The sequence below is a fragment of the Idiotropiscis lumnitzeri genome, chromosome 3 (genome assembly GCF_059441095.1).
Source record: "Idiotropiscis lumnitzeri isolate Australia: NSW breed Sydney's pygmy pipehorse chromosome 3, RoL_Ilum_1.0, whole genome shotgun sequence".
Taxonomy (NCBI): Eukaryota; Metazoa; Chordata; class Actinopteri; order Syngnathiformes; family Syngnathidae; genus Idiotropiscis; species Idiotropiscis lumnitzeri.
The window spans coordinates 23,362,804-23,383,279 of NC_142393.1; the positions used below are offsets into that span (position 1 = coordinate 23,362,804).

The window sequence follows — 20,476 nt, forward strand, 5'->3', positions numbered from 1 at the left end:
CTGAAAGTGATTTTCTTTTGAACAGAACCGTGACCGTTTAAATGAGTGCACTTTGGGGAATCCCGCATGTAAAAGAAATACTCATTCATTTGTACAATGAAATCAATACAACAACAAAAAACACCAAAAACAAGCTGCATTTAAATATATTTTAATCATTCACACAATACAAAACGATTTATTTGAATGATTTTCCACCAACATTCAGCAACATTTTTAGCAGTAGAACATTTTTGGAGGTATCACACCACAAACATTTCTTTGGACTGAAACACCATTTACAGCACGACAGTTAACAAATTCATTGCCACTGGAGTTGTAGGCACTTTAATGCTTGCACATCCACGTCTGACAACACGCACCAAAAAGTTAAATTCCTGAGATATCAAACATGTGCCAGTGATGCACACTGGGGCTTTGTGCACAACACACACACATACATACAATACAGTAAACAACATTACACAGAGCTGCCATGAAATACATTAAAGAATGCCACACAGTGCCACAATCAACAGTTCAATGTTAACTCAAAAGAGTTAAAACTGCATCGGAGTCACAGTGGAGTTAAAAGGCATGTAATGAAAGAAATTACAAATAAGTGAAAAATGTTATTTAGGTCATCAAGGTGCAAAATTCACAAACGTGAGGAAAACGATTTGAGCATTTCTTCCGCATCTTTGATCGCAACCCAAGGTCCATGAACAACTAGGCCAACTAGTAGTAGTTGTGGTGAACTTGTACTGTACATGAACCTTAAGCTGCTTTGCAAGGACTAAACGCTCAAAGGACTTCCCATATAAACATCACAGTTTTACAACCATAGCAGAACCATGACAAATCCAAAGAAAGCACCCAATCGTGCTGGTTGAACAGTAAGCCTTACGTCTAGCCATGCTGTACCAGTCGGCGGTAATGCGGCATGACCTTGCTGTCGGGCAGGTAGAGGCCCATCTCCAAGGCAACCAACACGGGGAACTCCAGAGGAACCAACTCGCGTCTGTTGATGCGGAAACGCTCCTCCAGTTTCTGTCGGGTTAAAGCAAAGGATGTGATGACATACTTCTTTACTCCCAGTGATGTAAAACAGCAGTGTCCTAACCTTTACCATTGCGTTATGCATAAAGTATTACATGGTTGGATATGTGTAAAAAAGAAGGAAGAGGAGCATATTCAGTTCACCTGTCAAGATTGTAGTGCATTTTAGGCCCGCCACACACCAAGCAACATGACCCAAAGAGGCGCAACAATGTGAACTACAATTCAACATTCCTTCTTCTGTACCAACGTACAGCAATACCAAAATAAATACATTTAAAATGAACCCTGAAAGTACATGTATATTAATTGAAAAACAACTGACATTTTTGCTATAATTATCGTTAATTTTATAAACATAAGATGTACTTTCAGTTATTTATTTATTTATTTTTAAAGCATTTTAATTTTTCTTTAATTTCATGAATCATTTTTTTTCTCAATTTTAGTTAGTTATTTTAGTAGATATTGTGTTAGTTCGTTTGTCAGTTGGGCAATAATACGGTGAGGCTAACGTTATGCTGCAAACCGCTAAAAGAAAAAAAATAGAGGGGGGGGGGGGCAGCCCTGCCCTAAATGCTTGAACTTGGATCATCGCCATCATTATCGGTAACGATTGGGTATCGCTATCGTGTACTCACGTCAATAAGCTGTTTGACTTCGTGCTTCCTGAGGTCACTGCTTATCTTTGCAGCCAACAGCACACATGCGGCCGCCACCAGCTTCCTGTTGGGCTTGTTCAGTCGCCCCTGCAGCACCAGCTTCTCAAAGTAAACAAACGCCATCGCTATGGTAACCGGCTGGAGGCTGCACTCCTCACTCACGGCCCGCATCTCCCTCTTCAGGCTGATGCCAAAGAAAAGTAGTTTTTTTATGTTTCTTAATGCCATCGAGAGCGCAACGGGAAAGTTTGAAGATGGCTTCGTACCTTCTGATCTTGCTGAGGGTCAACAGGATGTGAGGGAACTTCTCCTTGAAGCTCTCGTTCATGTCCCTCTTTAGGTCTGAGGGTTTGACATACTCGATAACCGTCGTCTGAGAAAGTCCCAAAAAATACATACATTGAAATAATGATGAGCTCGTCTCAATTTACTCACAAATTCAGAACATTACAGCAGCACATTGTAGACCAGGGATGTCCAAAATTATCCAGAAGAAATCTCAATTTGGAGTCACAAAGAAAAATGTTATTAGTATAAATGTGATAGCACCTCCTTTATTTCTATTATTTGCTACCTGTTATCTGTGTTCCGGGGTTGAATTTGCTACAGTGATCGATGACTTGCTCGTCATGTTGCTCACTTCTACAATCTCTTAACTGCTATTTTCTTACTCAAACATAGACGTGCTGCTGTTGCAAATTTTGCCTTGCACGTGTTGTTATTTAATGCTGCCACCAAATGGCAAGAGTTTGCTTGAGTTTCCCCTGAAGATAAATATTCTACACAATGTTTAATTTGTACTAACATATTAAACCTAAAAGTAACTTAAATTAGACTACTATATTAGATATAGTAATGCGTTAATTTGTTACTGGCATCCTTTATCTTCCGAGCAAAATCTAAGGCGCATTTATCACATTTGTATTTTTTTACACTTCATAAACGAGAGGGGGTCCTGTCGCAAACAAGTCGACTTTGAAGTGATTGAAGAGTGAGTGTTGTCCAGTCACTGTCAACGACACTCACGACGTAGGATGCAAATATCAGAACCCGCTTGTGTCTCCCACAGGGCCACTGAGGGTCACTGAGCAGGTTGGGGTCGTACTCCGCTACCTCTTCCGTATCTGAGAAGACAGGGAAAGCAATGTGTGATTAGTCTAACGTGAGTAGCTTGTTCTACCTCAAGAGGAGTCGATATTGTGGATTTTCACCGATTGCAAGTGGGTGGGTCCGGAACGTATCGATCACATAGATTTACTTTGGTGCTCACAGAGATAGCGACGGATAAATACATGAGCAAGGAAAATTACAATTTGCAACGGTACTAACGCTTTCACCTGTTAGTCAAGTCAAGTCAATTTTATTTGTATAGCCCTAAAGGGCTTTACATAACCACAATCGACATCCCCGATCTTAACCCCCAGGAGGGCAAGGAAAAACTCAAAAAACCTCATTAGGGGAAAAGTGAGAAAGCTTGAGAAGGGACCACAGATGATTATCACATGATGACCTTCGTAAAGGCAAAATATTTATTGAATATTAATTAATAATTGATACGATTCATTGTATCTCATCATGTGATACAAGTGCTCTGTGTACGTACTTGGTTCTTGTGCCGCAGTGCTATTAAGGCGGGAAAGGGTAAAAGTCCTCGGCCCGTTGCCACGGATACGTGTGGGCGGGGTCTGAGCTGCGCAGTTTTCTGTTGCGCTGCCGCCCCTCTGTCTCACCAAGGCGTTGGTTGGATAAAGAAACTGAGCGTATGAAACAGTCTAAGCAGGAAAAAGAAGAAAGCACGTTGTTCAAGGAACAGAACGGTTCAAATGAATTTTCCAGCATTCAATTAGTCAAGTGTGTATAAGAAATAAAATGGCCTCTGACTTCCTGAAAAAAGGTTTGAGCCGATTCCGAATCAAAACATGCGGCTATATTGGACAGTTCAGACTGTTCATTTCAGACTTGTTTATCAGTCTATTGTGCTATAAAAATGGCGTCAACTATTCCCATAATTTAGATATCACTCCTACCGTCAGGTTTCATGTTCTTCCGAGGAGAAAGGGGGGAGACATTGACAGCGCAATGGCTGACAATGCAGCTAGCCTGTGAGCCTCCAATGCAACCTCTACAACGCTACTTGCGTAAAACGTAAAAAATTCTCACTAAGTGTAGGCATGTGATAATCATCCTTTGAAAATATAACAACAAAATTCACAAAATTTTGACTTATAGTCGCGTTGTAAGGTTGCTGTCCAAATTTGCCTTGTTGAGTCGCAACATTCCATCACACATTGAACAAAAAAGGTCAGACTGTGACCAAAGTGCATGTGGACGCGTATACAAGTATGATAACCATATGGAAAAATAAAATATTCAAACGAAACTTCCGATCTCTTGGAAGATAGTCACGTCGGAAGCGTAAATATGCACACGTATATGAATGAGGCAATGCTTCAGACGTGACTATCTTCCAAAATATTGAGAGTTTTTTTGCAATATTTTCAGACTATGAATATCACATTTGTATACATGTCCACATAAATGTTGGTGACAATCGGACATTTCTTATGGACATAGCATTGTGACAGAAGTCACATTGGAGCCTTGCAGGCTGACTGTCAGCCACCCCCTTTCCCCTCGGAAGAACATAAAGAATGTAAAGAATGTGTATCAAAATATATTATTCGGTTGGTAAATAATCGCTGAAAATGCGCAAAGACTGAGAACTACGTACTAAATTGAGGAGATCTAGCATTTTATATAACTCCTCCACCGTTTCTGATTTAAATTTGGGAGTATGGCTAAAGCGGTGCCCTGTGATGCACTTGGGTGTCCATCATGACTTTACGTTCACACACTTACTTTGCCAGACACACCCAGCTCCACTCCCTCCAGCGAAGGAAGCAGGTCAGCCGCCGCCACAGAAGACTGCCTTCTCTGCGCCTCCATCTTAACATCGCTGTTAACAGAGAATCACATGCGTGTCATTTCTTCACCCGCGCTCGCCTCACACGTTCCCTCAGCGTGTGACCCGTGACCAACAGAAACGAGGCGGTGGGACACATGGATACATGGCGGTGGGGGCGGAGTGGTGCTTTCACGTGTACCTGAACTGAGCAATCTCTCCATAGGGCAGCACTGAGAAAGCAGCATATAACGACCGCTTGGCACAAATCAGCATGATCCTGCAACGCACAGCAAGTACATGCACACAACAGATGGGCGCGTCAGTCGACGAGCTGCAGTCCGTGACATTTCGTCATGGTGACAGCTGAGTCAGCCGCGGGGACTGCAGATACATGTCTAAAAGTCTCAGGAATAAACTGAATATATGATTAATACGAACTTGACTAGAATTCATTCGAAGTGAACATGAGATATAGAATTTGATCACAAAGAATTTTGTCCTATCAATTTCAGGCTGTGTTTGACAGAGTCGTGTTGTAGTTGACTTTTGAATGAACTGGAGACCGAGCAGAAATTCAAAATCTAGCCTGCTTCATAAAATGACTGCAGAGCTTCGATTCAGCCAATGATTCCCAACCAATGTCTGCTGTGAGAGATCATCATGTCATTAACCATTTTCACATTGGGTCAAAAATTATTGTTTATGTAACACAAATAATGTATCAGTATTCATCTGTCTATACTAGTGATGCATAGTGAAAGGTAGAACAATTAATTCTAGAATCCACTAGATGGCAGAAGGTCCAATTAACCTGGTATCCACCTCTTGCCATTCATACAAAATAAAAGCTTTCCGTTCAACTAAACAGGCTCACATTCCAATTATTTTGTTTACAGTTGATATAAAAAGTCTTCACACCTTTAATATCACAAAAATGTGGAATTTGACCACGGTGTGCAGAGAGTTTAAAGCCACTGTATAATAAACTATTAGAAATTCATTTGTGAGCTGAAATATTCATGTCACCATGAATACTTTTGGAGACATTTTTTTTTTGGTCATATGCAGTGCCGTTTTTTTTTTCTAAAATAAGAGCTTAGTTACCAGCGAAATGAATATTGGGAAACATTGAATGAATCAATTTTTGGGAATTCCCCTACAATTATTAAATTAAATTCGGCTAAATCCTCCCTAGTCTACGCCGTTTATTTTGAAATTCAAACTCCACTTCATTACAATGCCACCCTATGGAAGGCTCTTTCCGGCTTAAAAAAAAAACAAAAAAAATAACACAACAACAACTCCAAGAGCATCCTTGATTCGGATAAAGCCTGCCTGACAACTTTCCTTAGACAAAGACCGAAAACAAAAGCGCCACGTTAGACTTGAAGGTCATCTTGAATCCAACCGCTTAACACACGGCAGCAGGAAAAACACACATATGATATGAATATGAGGTGAAATGTTGGCAATGGCTCGACAATAAACAAAAAACCCAATATGGCTGCAGAGTAATGTATAACCCGTGCATCCATGTAATTATGAGATATTTCAGAAGGGCCTCCTAGCTGCAGGTTAAGTTACAGGGTTGTAACATGCACTCACTGAACTTATTTAGGTTCATGTGAACGCATCCAAGGGTGATTCAGTTCACTGAAGCAGCACCCATCTTATTCCCTTGCAGCATTTACTCAGATAAGCAGCTTATTAGAACAACGCCAGTGGGTGACAATAAAGGAATGCCAAAAGAAAATGAAAAAAACAGCTTGTTTTTCTGGCTGTTGGTCTGATGCATAAATATTCCCGGTCAGAATTATATGTGCAGTCCCCTCCAAAAGTGTTGGAACGGCAAGGTCAATTCCTTTGTTTTTGCTGTATACTGGAGACATTTGGGTTTCAGACCAAAGGATGAATATGAGAAATAAATTCAGAAGTACAACCTTTAATTCTTTATATTTACATCTAGATGTGTTAAACTGCTCGGCACAGGGTAACTTTTATTTGAAGCCTTAGCTTCATTAAATAAACTTAAAGTGAAAACCATTTCATATTTAGTGGCACAAGCCTTACTTTCAATAACTGCATCCAGCATACAACCCGTTGACTTCAGCAGACTGTCACTCTGTTCATTTGAAATGCTTTTCCAGGCCTTTACTGCAGTCTCTTTCAGTTCTTGTTTGTTTCTCAGGGGTTCTCCCTTCAGTCTCCTCTTAAGGAGGTGAAATGCATGCGCTATTGGGTTAAGGTCGGGTGAGTGAGTTGGCCAGTTCAAGACCTGCATATGTGTGTGTGTGTGTGCGTGTGTATGTATATATGTGTATATATATATATATACATACATGAGGAGCGAGAGGAGGAGGAGGTAGTAGGGCAAATAATTTAAGAATGCTGCTAAATTGTCATTTATTTTGAAAACAAAGGAATTGCCCTTTCCGTTCCAATACTTTTGGAGGGCACTGTTAACTCACCTGCATCCCCTGGTATCATACTGCCTCATGCTTTTGATGAAGTGGACTTTCTTTGGCACCTTGGGACCAGGAGAACCGGAAACATTCCTCAACCTGTGAGATCGTCCACATGGGTTGAACATCAACAGAAGGTAGTGGTGGAAGGTAATGAAGAATGCATACTTCAGTATTTACTTTTCTGGAAACTTTCTTATTTCACTGCTTACATTTAAAATTATATAGCTGTACTTTATAGTGATCTCTTTGTCACCAGAGGGAAAGTATTTTCTGCAAAGCCAATAACCAGCTCATGACCAGTTTCAACCACAGTGACCAGATGCGCTCGCCAGTTGCAGTAGCACTGCTGTCGGTGTCAGCCAAGGAGGATTGCTGACTTTCCTACAAACTTTAGTAATTAATTGTGTATTGTTGTTGTTATGGAGGCTTACAGAGGCGTTTGTGGGGCTCGGCTCATGTATTTCTGTTGGTTTGTTTGTAGAAAATTCTACAATACAGCTGCGACTTGTCACCTTGAAAATGCGCTCAAAATAATGTTATCCAATTACATTAAGTGTTGAGATGATTCACTTGCTTGATAATAATCCTCAAGGACTTTGGTAAAGATTTAATTAAGCTCGGCAAATGGGAACATGTCCTTATATTCACACGTATTGAGTCATAAAAAATCTTTGTAGTACATGAATATGGAAGACTCCATGACTGGCTTTGCCTCTGGACACCATACATGGACTACATTTCGTCATTTGTTTATCATTTTAAAATTATAGTTGAATCTCATGTAGGTACTTTGCCACAGGTAGTGTGTGTGAGTATTAGTTGCCACCTCTGACGTAGGACAGCAGCAGCTATTTAGAAAATGTATCCATGCCACTGACAAGTGTCATAGGAAGTAATCTCCGTGTTTACCACGCAACGAGGAAATGCTCCGGGCCCATGGCGAGGTACCAACCTGGGTCGTGAATCCTGAGACTGCCCGGCGGGCAGAGGGCTCACTGCGGGGTTTGAGCGACCGCGGGAGACGCAGGGCTGTTGACCGCTAGTCAAAGGGGACAGCGGCGTCTCCGGGCTCTCGACTGCACCGCCACACTCCAAAAACACCTCGTTTGCCCCGGCAGACTGGACCGAAGGAGAGAAGACTCCGGGAAAACTGGACGAAGAGCTACCGGCCGACGGAGCGGGCTCCGCCACCTGCGACATCGGCCCTTGGCTCTCTGGCGGCGGGGACCGCCGTGGCTCCTCGGCGGCTTGTCTAGCAACATTGTCATTGTTCACTCGACACTGAGGCCGTCCGTCAAGTGAGATATTGCTGAGAAACAACACAGCCGCCTGTCTCCTTTTGGAATCTCTGGTTTTCCTGCGTTGCTCTCGGTGAGTTTTGCCCGGTTTATTGTTGCTGCCAATGGGCTGAAGACCACATAGAGCCGTTGCCATTCTATTTCCAAATGGTTAGTGACTGTTGCAACCTAGTGGCGAAGGAGACTGGGAGAGTAGGCGGTTACCATAAGTCTTGCCCCGCCTCTCTCCCGAAGCAATTGGCAAACAAAACCCCAGCTGCTTGTAGCTGATTGGATAATGCATACGTAAAACGATCCACCATCTTAATTCTATTTGTTGATTGGTTGGGTAGCCGTACAACAGTTGCCCAATGCTGCATTGGAGGAAGGTGGGAAATCGGAGTTATGCCATTTCCGACGAGGAAAAGTGCACTAGAACGCCCCTTTAGTATGGAGTAATATGCGCGGCAAGTGGCAACCTCGACTCCCGCGGGCATCTCGATAAACGGAAACTGTTGAAATTGCCAGCAGGATTGGCTGGCAACCAGTCCAGGGTGTACCCCACCTACTGCCCTAAGATAGCTGGGATAGGCTTCAGCACCCCCTGTGAGGAAAAAGCGGTACAGATAATGGATGGATACAATAAAACTTGATTTATATCGGGTATTTCACAACAGCTGCAGCTGTAACAAAGCGCTTTCCATGTGGTCTAATATAAATTAGCGGGAAATTGGCACACAATAGATAACAGAAGATATAGCAGAACAGCGACAATCTCATGTTGAGTCGAAAGCTAAAGTATAAAAATGTGTCTTCAAACGAGTTTTAAAAGTGACGGAGAAGGGGATTGTCTTAACTTTTAATGGAAGTTCATTCCATAGGCCGGCAACTGAAAAGACACGATCCCCCTGCGGCTTCGCTTAGTCCTCTGTACCTCTTCTGTCTTCTTTTCGTTGAAATTCAAGAAATTAAGTGACATCCAGATCTACTGTAAGTGACCCAGTAATTCGTAGTAATATTTGTGGGTCCCCGCAGGGGATAAAGAATATATGCCAGTGAGTACCGTCACATTTTCTTTGTTTCTTAAAGTGTTCTAACACCAGCGCATTAACGACTCTTGTCTATAAAAAAAAAAAAAACTATAAAATAAATCTAATTTCCAGTACTTCTATCGGATAAATATGTGTTCTCTGACAATGTCAGTGTTTGTGTGTACAAGACATCTTTCCTGCATTTTGTCCAGGTGGAAAAGAGTGCAGCATGTCAGGTAAACACATTGCTCTTTATTCAAGCAACACACTTCATGATATTGTCTTCATCTCATTTTACGCAACAGTCTGATGTGACCAGTTTAAGGCTTTTTGATTCTAGCTTTGCATTTGAGGTACAGTTCCTTCCAAGCTTATTTGAAGTGACACTGTGTGCTTGACGATACATGACCGGTCTGACAGTTAGCACCATGAACCCCATAATCGACATCTTCATTGGGCTGTTAAGGGTGCTGAATGGGCTCTTGATTGTTTTTTGTGTCTGGACAGTGTTTACAACAAAACAGACTTATCCAAGTGACACAACTTGAAATGAACTTGAATGTAAAGTTGGTTTCCTACACTCATTTTTTCCTCTAATGAAGAAGAAAAAAAAGAACCCTGATGACATATACATGCCTTACCCATCACTTATGTTAATCTCTGTGGAGGTCGTAGGTCTGCCGCTAAAACATGTCTTGACGTTATTTACGCAACAAAATATGGATACAGAACAAGCACGGACAGCTATAATGTCCTCATTGTTTCATTTACATGGCAAATCTGACCTGTTGGCTTTTCTCCGTCATGTGAACATTACCCCTCAATCATGTGCTCATTTTCACTCAGGCCGTCAAAGCGTAACACTTTGTTTTAGAAATCTTCGAGCTCACCTCGACAAACAATAACACGGGAATGTTTTATAGCCCACGTAGGGCATAGAAATGCTCAAGTCGTGTCAAAAACAAACAAGTTCTCTACTCTTTTTACATTCAACTCTGATGTTACGTTGAAGTTGCCCCTCCAGATTCGAACGCCACCATCCTTCAACATGAGTGACAGCTTTGAAAATGGTGATGATCACTACTCGTGCATTATTGAAAAGTACAGTACAGTGGGAGTGTCTCGCCATTGTGTTCAATGATGTTTCCGCTCTAGCTGCCGTTGTTAATAATAAGACATGTTGAAGGCGTACTTTACTTTGCTTTAAGCCGCTTGCTCTTGTTGTTTAATATCACGCTCACCTGAGAAACGCACAAACTCTAGTATGCACCATCGTAGCACTTTGCATGAGCAAATGCACGTCAAGTCATTGTGGAGATGAACAGACCGTCTTTCACATAACATCACAACCTGAAATGCACTACACTCTTCACAGATTTTACTTGCATTGACTGTCTCTAAACTTTGAATGCACACTTGTCCAATTGTTCAATGTTTCCATTTATCTATCCATCCATACAGCCACACACCCATCCATCACCTGCTACATGCAGTCTCTCACTTTAGCTCAATAATGAATTGTAACGCTTTTTCACACTCATTAGTGCCACCTACTGTGCTCACTGTGCAACATGTCTGTGTCTGTAACCTCCTCCTATCCCCCCTTCTGCTTGGAGTGGACAGAAAGACAGCGCCACACATCTTAACCAATCACATGCAGCTTTCACATAAAAAAGATGAGAAAAAAACAGCAGTTTGGCTCCCGACTTTGTTACAATCTGCTGCTGATACTCTCAGACAATCTCATTCTCGATGGCCTCTCCCTGTTTGTGGCCTTGAAACGGCAGTGAACGTTTTTTTGTGTTAGGTGTTGATTTAGTTTTATGATCTCAAAATATAAACAGTGTGATGAAGTGGACTGATAAAATTGCAATTCTACTTGAACCAGGAAATTCTATTGAGCACCTTGTTAAAAAAAAACAAAAAAAAAAAAACAGCAATTTGTCACTGAAACATGTAAAAATTGGACATGTACATTCAAGATTTTATAGACAGTCAAATTACTTTCTCAAGTCAACCTTAATATGCACCACCACTGATAACGACATAGCACTTTGCATTAGCAAACACACTTGTTCAAGTCATTGTGGAGATGAACAGACTGTCTCTCTCATCACATTACACCGTGGTCTCATATTCCATCACTTCTTTGGGCGTGCCCAGGCAGCGGTACTGAATCCGTGGTGCAACCGGAGCGGCGCTTTCCAGCACCAGGATGGTTTTGCGCAGCCTCCGGTCTATGTAGTGAGCGTCCCAGGCGGGATAACTCTTCCTGGGTAGGTCTATTCGAATGACAGGCCCCTCTGTCCTGGGCGTAGGGTGGCGAACTGGTGCCCGAGGTCCCCGAGGTGGTCGCACCTGGAACACATCTCCGTCCAGCCCGGACCCCTGCTCTCTGTCTTTAGTTCTCTGCAAGGTCCTCGGGGGGCTGCTCACCACGTCAGGGGGCAAGCTGGATGTCGGGGACACCAGCGCCTCTGCAGCCGCCTGCTTCTCCACCATGTAGCCCCACCCTGAGACGGGGCCGTCCGGGTGCAGCAGGCAGTAATAAACAAACATAAAGAAGGTGCCTAAAGCGTAGCTGCTGGCCACCACGCACACCATGACAACGGCGTAAAAGTCTGAGGAACGAGGGCCGCGGTACAGATACCAAGTGGTGGTGAGGGCCACATTCTCAATAAACACCGTCAGGCTGTAGGTGAGCATCCTGCAACGAGTGCGGCCCTCGCGCACGCTGAACCAGCAGAACACATACACGATGCCCACCATCATGTTGTAGATGATCTCCTCCCACTTGGACATGCAGAAGTCTGTCTCGCCTTGAATTATCCAAAAGGTCATGATGCACCAGTGCGCCACGATGAAGATGCCAAAGTACAGCTGGAACACGGAGGCAAACAGAGCGAAGGCGAGAGCTCGGGCTCCGATGGTGAAGAGATGCCACAGGATCTGCACCATGACTGCCTTGTAGCTCATGGGGAGCTTATCATCTCGGGAATCCCTCAAGATTTTTTGATAGGAGGCTACCATCCAGGCGAGGGACATCAGAGAGGCCGACGCTGAAAGACCTGAGGAGGACATGGGAAAGGAAGTCAGAATGAACTGGTTGCCAAGCCGTAATGACATTTTAAAGTCAACCACCCAATAAGTGAAGCACGATATTGGGTTCAAACATTCGCGTCCCTGCACTTGTGCGAGCATGCCGAGATGAAAAAAAGACATCAAGCCATGGACACAGTGGTACCTCGAAGTTGAAATAGTTTGGAGTTGGATGAAAGATACACCCCAATTTTCCAATCGTCATGAGATCAAGAGTAAGAAACAAATTAAATGATCACAAGAAACCAAGCCCATCTGTTTTGACTTCTGTTTCGGTGTCTGTAAAAGCAAAATTTGACACAGAAGAATATTTGTTAATGTTTTATTATCAAAATAAAACAACAAAATGTACATTTTGGGTGGATTTACCTCCAATGTGCACATTTTGGAGACAATTCCATCCAGTTCAAATACATTATGGTCAAGTAATTCAAATTTATTTTTTCAAAATGAAGCAGAAATTCAAATTTGGGGGTTTTTAACTATTAATTTCAACTTTTTTTTTTTTACCAATTCTTATCATTCCAACTTTAAACTGTTTAAATCATTCCTATTATTTTTTTCCCCAAATTTCAAAATAAAAGCACACATTTAAACATTTGGATTTTTTTCTGATTCTGTCTGCTCCAACTTAAAACTGTTCAGCATATCTCTATTGCGACATTTGATAAAATTTTCTACAAGAAAAGCGAAAAAAAATGGAGATTTGTTTCCCTTTAATTTCTTCAAATTGTCCCAACTTTATACTGTTCATCTTATCCATACAGCAACATTTTTACAGAATTTTTAAATAAAAGCCAAAAATTAAGATTACGCCCCTAATTTCAAAATGTTTTGACCCATTCAAACCGTTCCAACTTTAAAATGTTCAGCAAATGCTCATACAAACTTGCAAAAGGAAGAAGTCCCATTTCCGATTTCTGTGAAAATTTCCTAGCATTAATATTAGTCTGTTGAACTTATTAGGACAAATGTTACTTCAAACTGCAAAATGAATAAAGATTTGCAGTTGGTCCTCTGGAACAAATGATTGCAAATAAAATGAATGTAAATTGGAAATTGTATGATGAAATTCAAGCAATACAAAGTTCAAAGCTTGGAGGTACCACTCCATCACCAAGAAGAAAGCACGAGTGCAAGAGGTTATGTTATGATCACCCTTTGTGGTTGGTTAGTTTGTTAGTTAGTTAGTTTATTCATCAGGATCACGCAAAGACTACTTAACTGATTTCCATGACACTTTGAAGCGGGCGGGCACACAGAACCCATTTAATGTTGGTGCAGATCTGGATAAAGGTGCAGATTGAGGAATTTCTTTTCACTTTTTGTCCATTGTGCATGAGCTGGAATGTCAACCACAGGAACAAAAGGGCACCATGTGACCATTCATAACTTCTTCTACTGTGTGATACCTTGAGTACACCAGGAGGTAGTAGCCTGCTAATTAACGAAGACATGTTGAATTAAATATAATAAAATATATATGTATATATATATAAATATAAATACATCCGGCAGTGGTGGGCTGTTGAATTAGATATAATAAAATATATATATATATATATATATATATATATATATAAATATAAATAGATCCGGCAGTGGTGGGCCATCAAGTACCAGCCAGGCCTTCTATGCTAACCTTAACGTGATCGGAATTAGTCACCTACATTTATATTTAATCATTAATTATAATAATTTGAATATTTGTTCTGTGACGTTGAAATCTTTTATCGCCAACAGTTTATTCTCGAAGTGTCAAACTCATGGAAAATAGTGGCCAGCAAATATTTTGTGCAACCATTGTCCAATATATGTTGAAAAGGGATTTGGTGAAAATGAATTTGTGATTTTGAGAAATGATTTTTGTGATACAACAATTATTAATACCAGGCTAAATAATATTTGAAGTTTTTTCCACTAAAACGTATCACTTAGGCTTCTGCAAGAAAGTTATAATTACTACCGGAGCTGGTCAGTCCGTCCCGGGGGCGGAACGGTCCGGCCCTCAGGCCCGGCTGGACGCCCATTTTTGAGGCGGGCGGTCACAACGTTTAAAGGGTTCGATTAACAAACGCCGGAGGTATATTATAGTCCAGCCCACGAATTGTACCTCGTGCAAACACCTCCAAACACGTCAAAAGCGCTACTACCAACAGTTTGTGTATGAAGATACATGAGACAGCAGTGTGCGTTCAAGCGTGCCAGTATTTCCTTATTCTGGCATCATGTAACCCACGCCTCCCGCCTGCTACTGGGGCATACCACTACAAGAGGCGAGGGGGAATCTCTCCTGTGGCAGCGTCATGCACGGACACTTTTTTGGGGGGAGGCGTGGGGCACTGACAATTTTTATGAATATGGTCAGAGGGTCAAAGCCGGAACGCTAGCCAGATCGCGGCCGGAGGATGGGGGACTGACCGGCAAAAAGGGTCAAGTGCCCAGCTCTGCAAACTATAACACCAAAACTTTATTTGGGGCTAATCCCAGGCACTTTACTTTGTAAATGATGGCAGGTGTGTTGACTCTGATAATCGATTCATTCTCAGCAGTCACATGCCCAGACACAGCAGGGTGTGCACCCTTGTACAACCACGTTTATAGTTTAGTTTTACGACCCCTCTCGAAACATTTTAGAATAATAGTTCAACTAAGTTTTACAAATTATCGGCAAACATTAACGGCGGGAAAAGTCTTTTTTAATTATATATATATATATATATATATAGATAGATAGATAAATAGATAGATAAAACCAAAAACTGGCATTTGAACAGTGGTGTGCAGACTTTTTATATCAGCTGTATATCTGATTAGATTTCATCCTATATCCTAAACCAGGGGTGGGCAAACTTCTTGATTGGCAGCTCACAATGGGTTCTAAAATTTGACAGAGGGGCCGGACCAGGAGCAAATAGATGGAGTGTTTTGGTAACCTCACCTTATCGCAGAAAAAAAATACATTTAATTTTAAATGAAAGTGAACAAAAGCATTATAACAAAATATCTGTCTTTGACACACCACCGTATTTAGAAAATAAAACATGAACAAGGTTTATTCATTTAATTTTTTTCAAGTTCAGCGGGCCGGATTAAAACGTTTAACGGGCCGCATGTGGCCCCCGGGCCGTAGTTTGTCCTAAACTGCCCAGGGATTTCAGAACTGGTGTTGCTGGTTGACATAACCAACTGTTCCTTTGACCAATCAGATTTGAAATTTGCCTCTTAGGGCCAGCTAGCAAGTCCACAACAATATCAGCATTTTCCCTCCTCTGATTGGTTGGTCAGAGCAAAACTGCAGCATGTTGAGCAAGTATGATGTATTATGATTACATTTTGAATGTTTTTGTCATGTAATTACCTGGCAAGTTCCTGGCACAGTTGTCTACTGTTACATAGTGGTCTCTATAATTTTTATGTGCTAGAAATGGAATAGAAATGTGTATTAAATCCCCACAGAAGGCCCACCACTGCAATACTGTACATGTTTTTTTCCGTACTAAATTATTAACGGTGGCCTGCAGACTTGTGAATGCATTTGTTATCATACGGATCCGAGTCACATGATGGTCCTCACCCTGTAGAGGCAACACCTGACCGGTGACGATCATGATGGAGAGCTGCAGCACCAGTTGGGGGGCGCTCTTCAGGAAGGACTCGAGCAGACGCAGGATGTTGATATCGGCGCTCTCAAACATCATGCGCCAGTAGTAGTGCCGCCGCTCCGGCTCCCTGTGCCAGCGGCTCTGCACCCCCAAATACAGGGCTCGGACGTACCTGGGAGGGGAAAGCGTTCACGTGACGTCATTTGTTTTGACTGAGTGAACTAAGCAGCTGTGAGCTTTTAATTTTAGCGTACAGGGAGGCGGGGGGGCCTAGGAGCTTTTGTGCGCTTCAGTTGGACGGCTGGAAAAACAGCAAGGAACCAAAATAAAAGCTCTCAATCTAGTTTGGAGATTGAATGGTAGGCAAGCACACAGCTCAGTGCAAATCCCTTGTTGACATGGAGACCCTCCCCCACTCTTGCTTTGATGGCGACCTTCTGCCACTATAGCCTCATGTGGAAGACACACACGCCTTGTGCAAACAGCATTCAGGGCAAATGGGTTTTCTCTTTGGATGCATGTGACATTTATTTGTGTGGGCTGAGCAAAGAAACCATCACCTTCACACCGTTTGTGAGCGTCCGAGAAAGGATAACCATCTTTCAGTCTCAGGAAGACACATCAGAAGGGCTTGATGTCACCAAGCTCAGCGAACCACGAGGGAGTCGGTGCATCCTTCTGTTGTTGGGCTTCCCGTTACACAAATTGCACCTCGGGGATGAAATGTGTAAAAGACACACAAACACCACCACTACAATCTGGAAAGCGCTGACAATTACGCACATACTCGTTCTCGAGCCCACTTGACATCTAAAGGTTGGTATGTTAGGCAAGTGTCAAGATCAGCACCCTTCCTTTGGCACGCTTTGTGGCATGCGCTGAATTTCCACATGGATGTTCAATAGCACTTTTTTTCCAGACTGATAGCAGTACGACTACACTCTGCTACAATCTCGGAAAATGGGTATTACTTTGTCTAGCATTTTTTGTATGCCTCTATAAAACAACATGATTAAGCAACAACGCCTCATGACCAAACGCAGAAAATAGGTCGGCACACAACCGATGACACATTTGTGATAAGGTTTGAGTTTAAAGTGCCACGTTCTCCAACTTTTAAAGAGTGTAAAATTATTGTCATATGCTTTTTGATTCTATTTTATTAGCGGGGGGCAGAATTAAATCTAGGGGCAGGAGTAATCAGGAGATTTAATTTTGAGGCCATATCATCTAGTCCTACTGATTCTGTATCAACAATGGATAATTCTCGAGTTCACAGCTGAGGGTGAAACAGGAAGGAAATCCTCTTAATGGGCAGTGAGCACACATGCTAGACTGCAACAAACGGAACCCACACCACTGCTTTAATGGCATTACCGGTAATTCAGCTTTTTAATGTGTTGCTGGACACACACTCACACACACACACACACGCACACACAAAGCTCCTGGAGGAAGTAGGGAATCAATATTGTGCTGTCGATGCAGACGTAGATGCAAGATAGAGAGAGAGAATCACAGGACCTGCTTCTGTTCATTCCAAGCAGTTGATTTGCATCTTATTTCATCATGCAACTCATCATCCGATGAAAGACCATCCAGCTAGCAGGGCTGTCTCCCAGCCTGCCGCCACCACAGCTCACACAAACGCCTCCTCCAGCTTGGTGGTAACTCAGGCCTGTCAAAAGTGATCAGGGCGCTCAGAGTTTGAGTACCGCCTCTACTATCTGACTGAGCTGCTGACCCACAGACCTACTACTAGCAGTCTCGTGCGGAAGGAAGCATTTTGTTTGAGTCTCGACGCGCGCCAGGAGAGTCAGCAAGTTTCACTGAGAGATCCTTAAAAAGGGCGTTGGTATGAGAAAGTGAATGGTGCAGAAATGGCAGGAAAACTGAGAAGTCATTGACATCTCCTGAAGTACTGTAAGACAATAGGGTACAATAAAAAGTACTTAACCTCCAAGGGCTACCATCATAACAAACAGCTTAGTAGGTCTAAGTGTTCATCAAAAAAACGGGACAAGAGTTTTTTTTTCCTGAAAAAATCTACGGTGCAAGGCTTGAAATAAGTGATATGCAAGATTAAATTTGCATTTTGCTCCTCATCAAAAAACATTGAATAGCAAAACTGAGTATCATATTTTTCTGATAAATGAACCTCCAAAATGTTCCCAAAAAGTGTCACTGGATTGGACACACATTCTCAAGGCGCTCACTTCACCTACACACGTGTAGTTGGAGGTTGAGGCGAGCTCGGAGCTAATTTCACTGCGCCTGCTAGCTAGCAATGAGCTTCGACTGGCTACAGCTGTGGCGAAATATGTTGGAAGTCACTCCAAAGTCAGTAACAAACGCCTCCACGGCGGCGAATTAACTATACATAAAAATGATTGTTCTCACAAAGGGATGACGAGGAAAGCCAGAGAAGCAATGCTAATTGCTAAGCTAACCCCAAATTGACATGTAACCGTGAAACACCCGAATAAAGTGCTTCAGTATCTGAATTCTCATCGTTTATAAGCATCTGTAGTATGTTACCCATCTTCGAGTACTGACAAAAAAAGCTATAAAGTAGGATATGAATTTTCTTAGGCTGATGGTAAATCAGATATTTGTCAGAAAAAATTTCTGATTAGCGATTAATTGTAACATTTATTTTTTGGCCCCATAATGCTTACAACAATGACGTTAAGAAATAAAGGCAGAACATTTGACTGTTTTATAATATGTTGTCCTCAGGTGTTTGTTTAGCTTCACGACAGAAAGTAAATCTGATCAAATTGGTTGATTTTTTTTTGTAACGTTAGAATGTTATTTTCTGTTTTAGTTAGTAATGGATTGTGTCAAAAAAAAAAACAACTGGCAAAAATTTGCAAAAAAAAAAAAATGTGTTATTACTCCATTGCGTTAGGAGTCGGACAGCATTTTACTGATAAAAAATAATGACATACCATTCGACTAGTTGCCACCTAGCAGTTTCCCAATAGGCTTAATAGAAGTCCAACTGGCATGCCAAAGTTGTCCAAATAACGTGCAGAAATGTCATACAACAGTGGGGAAGTGCTTCTAGTACGATAGGCTTCCACAAATGCTCTGAATTGTCTTAATAGTGACGACAAATAGCACACTAGTACACGGGCTTTTAACTGAATCTATGGAGTAAACGCTCAAACGGCTTTCCATTGACGCCCAAATCAAAATACACGCGCACAAAGGGTTGGCCGTGAGTGCAGTTTCCACATCATCTGTGCCGTTCTTACCTCCACACTTGAGCCAGCTGGAGGATGTGAACGACGGCCTGGAAGAGCCACACGAACACTCTGCAGCATCCCCGAGCTCGTGCTCCGGTGGCCGGCCCGGGAAGCACCTCGGCCGCGGCAGAGCGGCCAGCGCCCCGCTCGCTGCCGCCGCCGTCCTTGGCGTTCAAGTCTTTCCCATCCGCCCCGGACGACGCCGCCACCACAGCAGCCGCCGCCGTTCCGCTTTCCGGCGTATCGGAGAAATCGTAAGCGAACCATCGGAAGCTCAACACCTGCACCACCACGGAGGGGATGATCACAAAGACCAGAGTCAGAGCAAAGCACCAGTACTCCCTCCGGAGGTAGTAGTCGGCGGCCAGCCACAGGTCTGAGGCCCCGTCCGAGAAGAAGACCAAAAGGGCGCCCAGGGTCCAGCAGCAGTCCGCCGGGGAGTAGCGCTGTTCGGCGTGGAGGCTCTGCGGTGGCCGCCGGTCCGGCCTGGAGGGACAGTCGGTCGGTATTTGGGTACGAGGGGAGACGGCTGCACCGTCAGATTTCGCAGCCATGTTTATCGGAGGGGAGAGTGAGTAGGAGATGGGAAAATGATGGAGCGGGGGGGGAGGGCGAGGAGGGGTCGCGCAGCTTCGGACGAGATGTGTGCGCGCCGGGGAGCGAGTGGGGGGGGGGGGGGTCGAGTGAGGGAGGGCGGGCGAGTAAGGTGAAGAGTAACCGTCGCTCATCGATCAGTTTAGATGGCGTAATGCTCCAAATGATGGGAGACATTTTATGGCCTCGACATGGAGGACTGCTCAGTTGAGAGGAAACAGGGTACTTCATTTTTAAGTCAATAGACGGGACTGGTCAGGCAGTTCCTAAATTTTTTTTTAAATGGTCACATGTACCTAAAACTTCTTTGACCATTGATGTTTTATTTTTTTATTTAACTTGTTATATTCCATGTCCATGGGTGACCCCACTGCATGTTTAACCATTTAAAAAAAGATATTTCATATAGACAATAGAAACATATGGCGAGTACGTAACAATTTTGAAGTTGTATAAAAATTATAAGAAATAGCTGAATCAATGGAAGACATCTATGTACAGTTGTGATCTTAGAAACGTGTGTTTTAATTATACTATTCCACACTATAT

At 42.7% G+C, this 20,476-nt stretch overlaps 2 protein-coding genes across 3 annotated transcripts; both read right to left on the minus strand.

Moving 5' to 3' along the window:
- Positions 1-135: 135 nt before the first annotated feature.
- Positions 136-8,566, minus strand: cables2a (Cdk5 and Abl enzyme substrate 2a). Of its 2 annotated transcripts, XM_088292019.1 has the most exons (9): positions 8,023-8,566; positions 7,074-7,166; positions 4,805-4,882; positions 4,560-4,656; positions 3,304-3,472; positions 2,727-2,824; positions 1,967-2,073; positions 1,680-1,884; positions 136-1,029 (listed from the first exon to the last, which is right to left on the minus strand). In XM_088292019.1, exons 1-9 carry the CDS (start codon positions 8,502-8,504, stop codon positions 889-891), a joined length of 1,470 nt encoding a protein of 489 aa, XP_088148145.1. In that variant the 5' UTR covers positions 8,505-8,566; the 3' UTR covers positions 136-888. The 2 variants fall into 2 exon arrangements, with proteins under 2 accessions (XP_088148145.1, XP_088148146.1); XM_088292020.1 differs by lacking the exon at positions 4,805-4,882.
- Positions 8,567-9,610: 1,044 nt separating this feature from the next.
- Positions 9,611-19,916, minus strand: xkr7a (XK related 7a). The gene is made up of 3 exons (XM_088291945.1): positions 19,343-19,916; positions 16,055-16,254; positions 9,611-12,446 (listed from the first exon to the last, which is right to left on the minus strand). Exons 1-3 carry the CDS (start codon positions 19,885-19,887, stop codon positions 11,497-11,499), a joined length of 1,695 nt encoding a protein of 564 aa, XP_088148071.1. The 5' UTR covers positions 19,888-19,916; the 3' UTR covers positions 9,611-11,496.
- Positions 19,917-20,476: the final 560 nt, after the last annotated feature.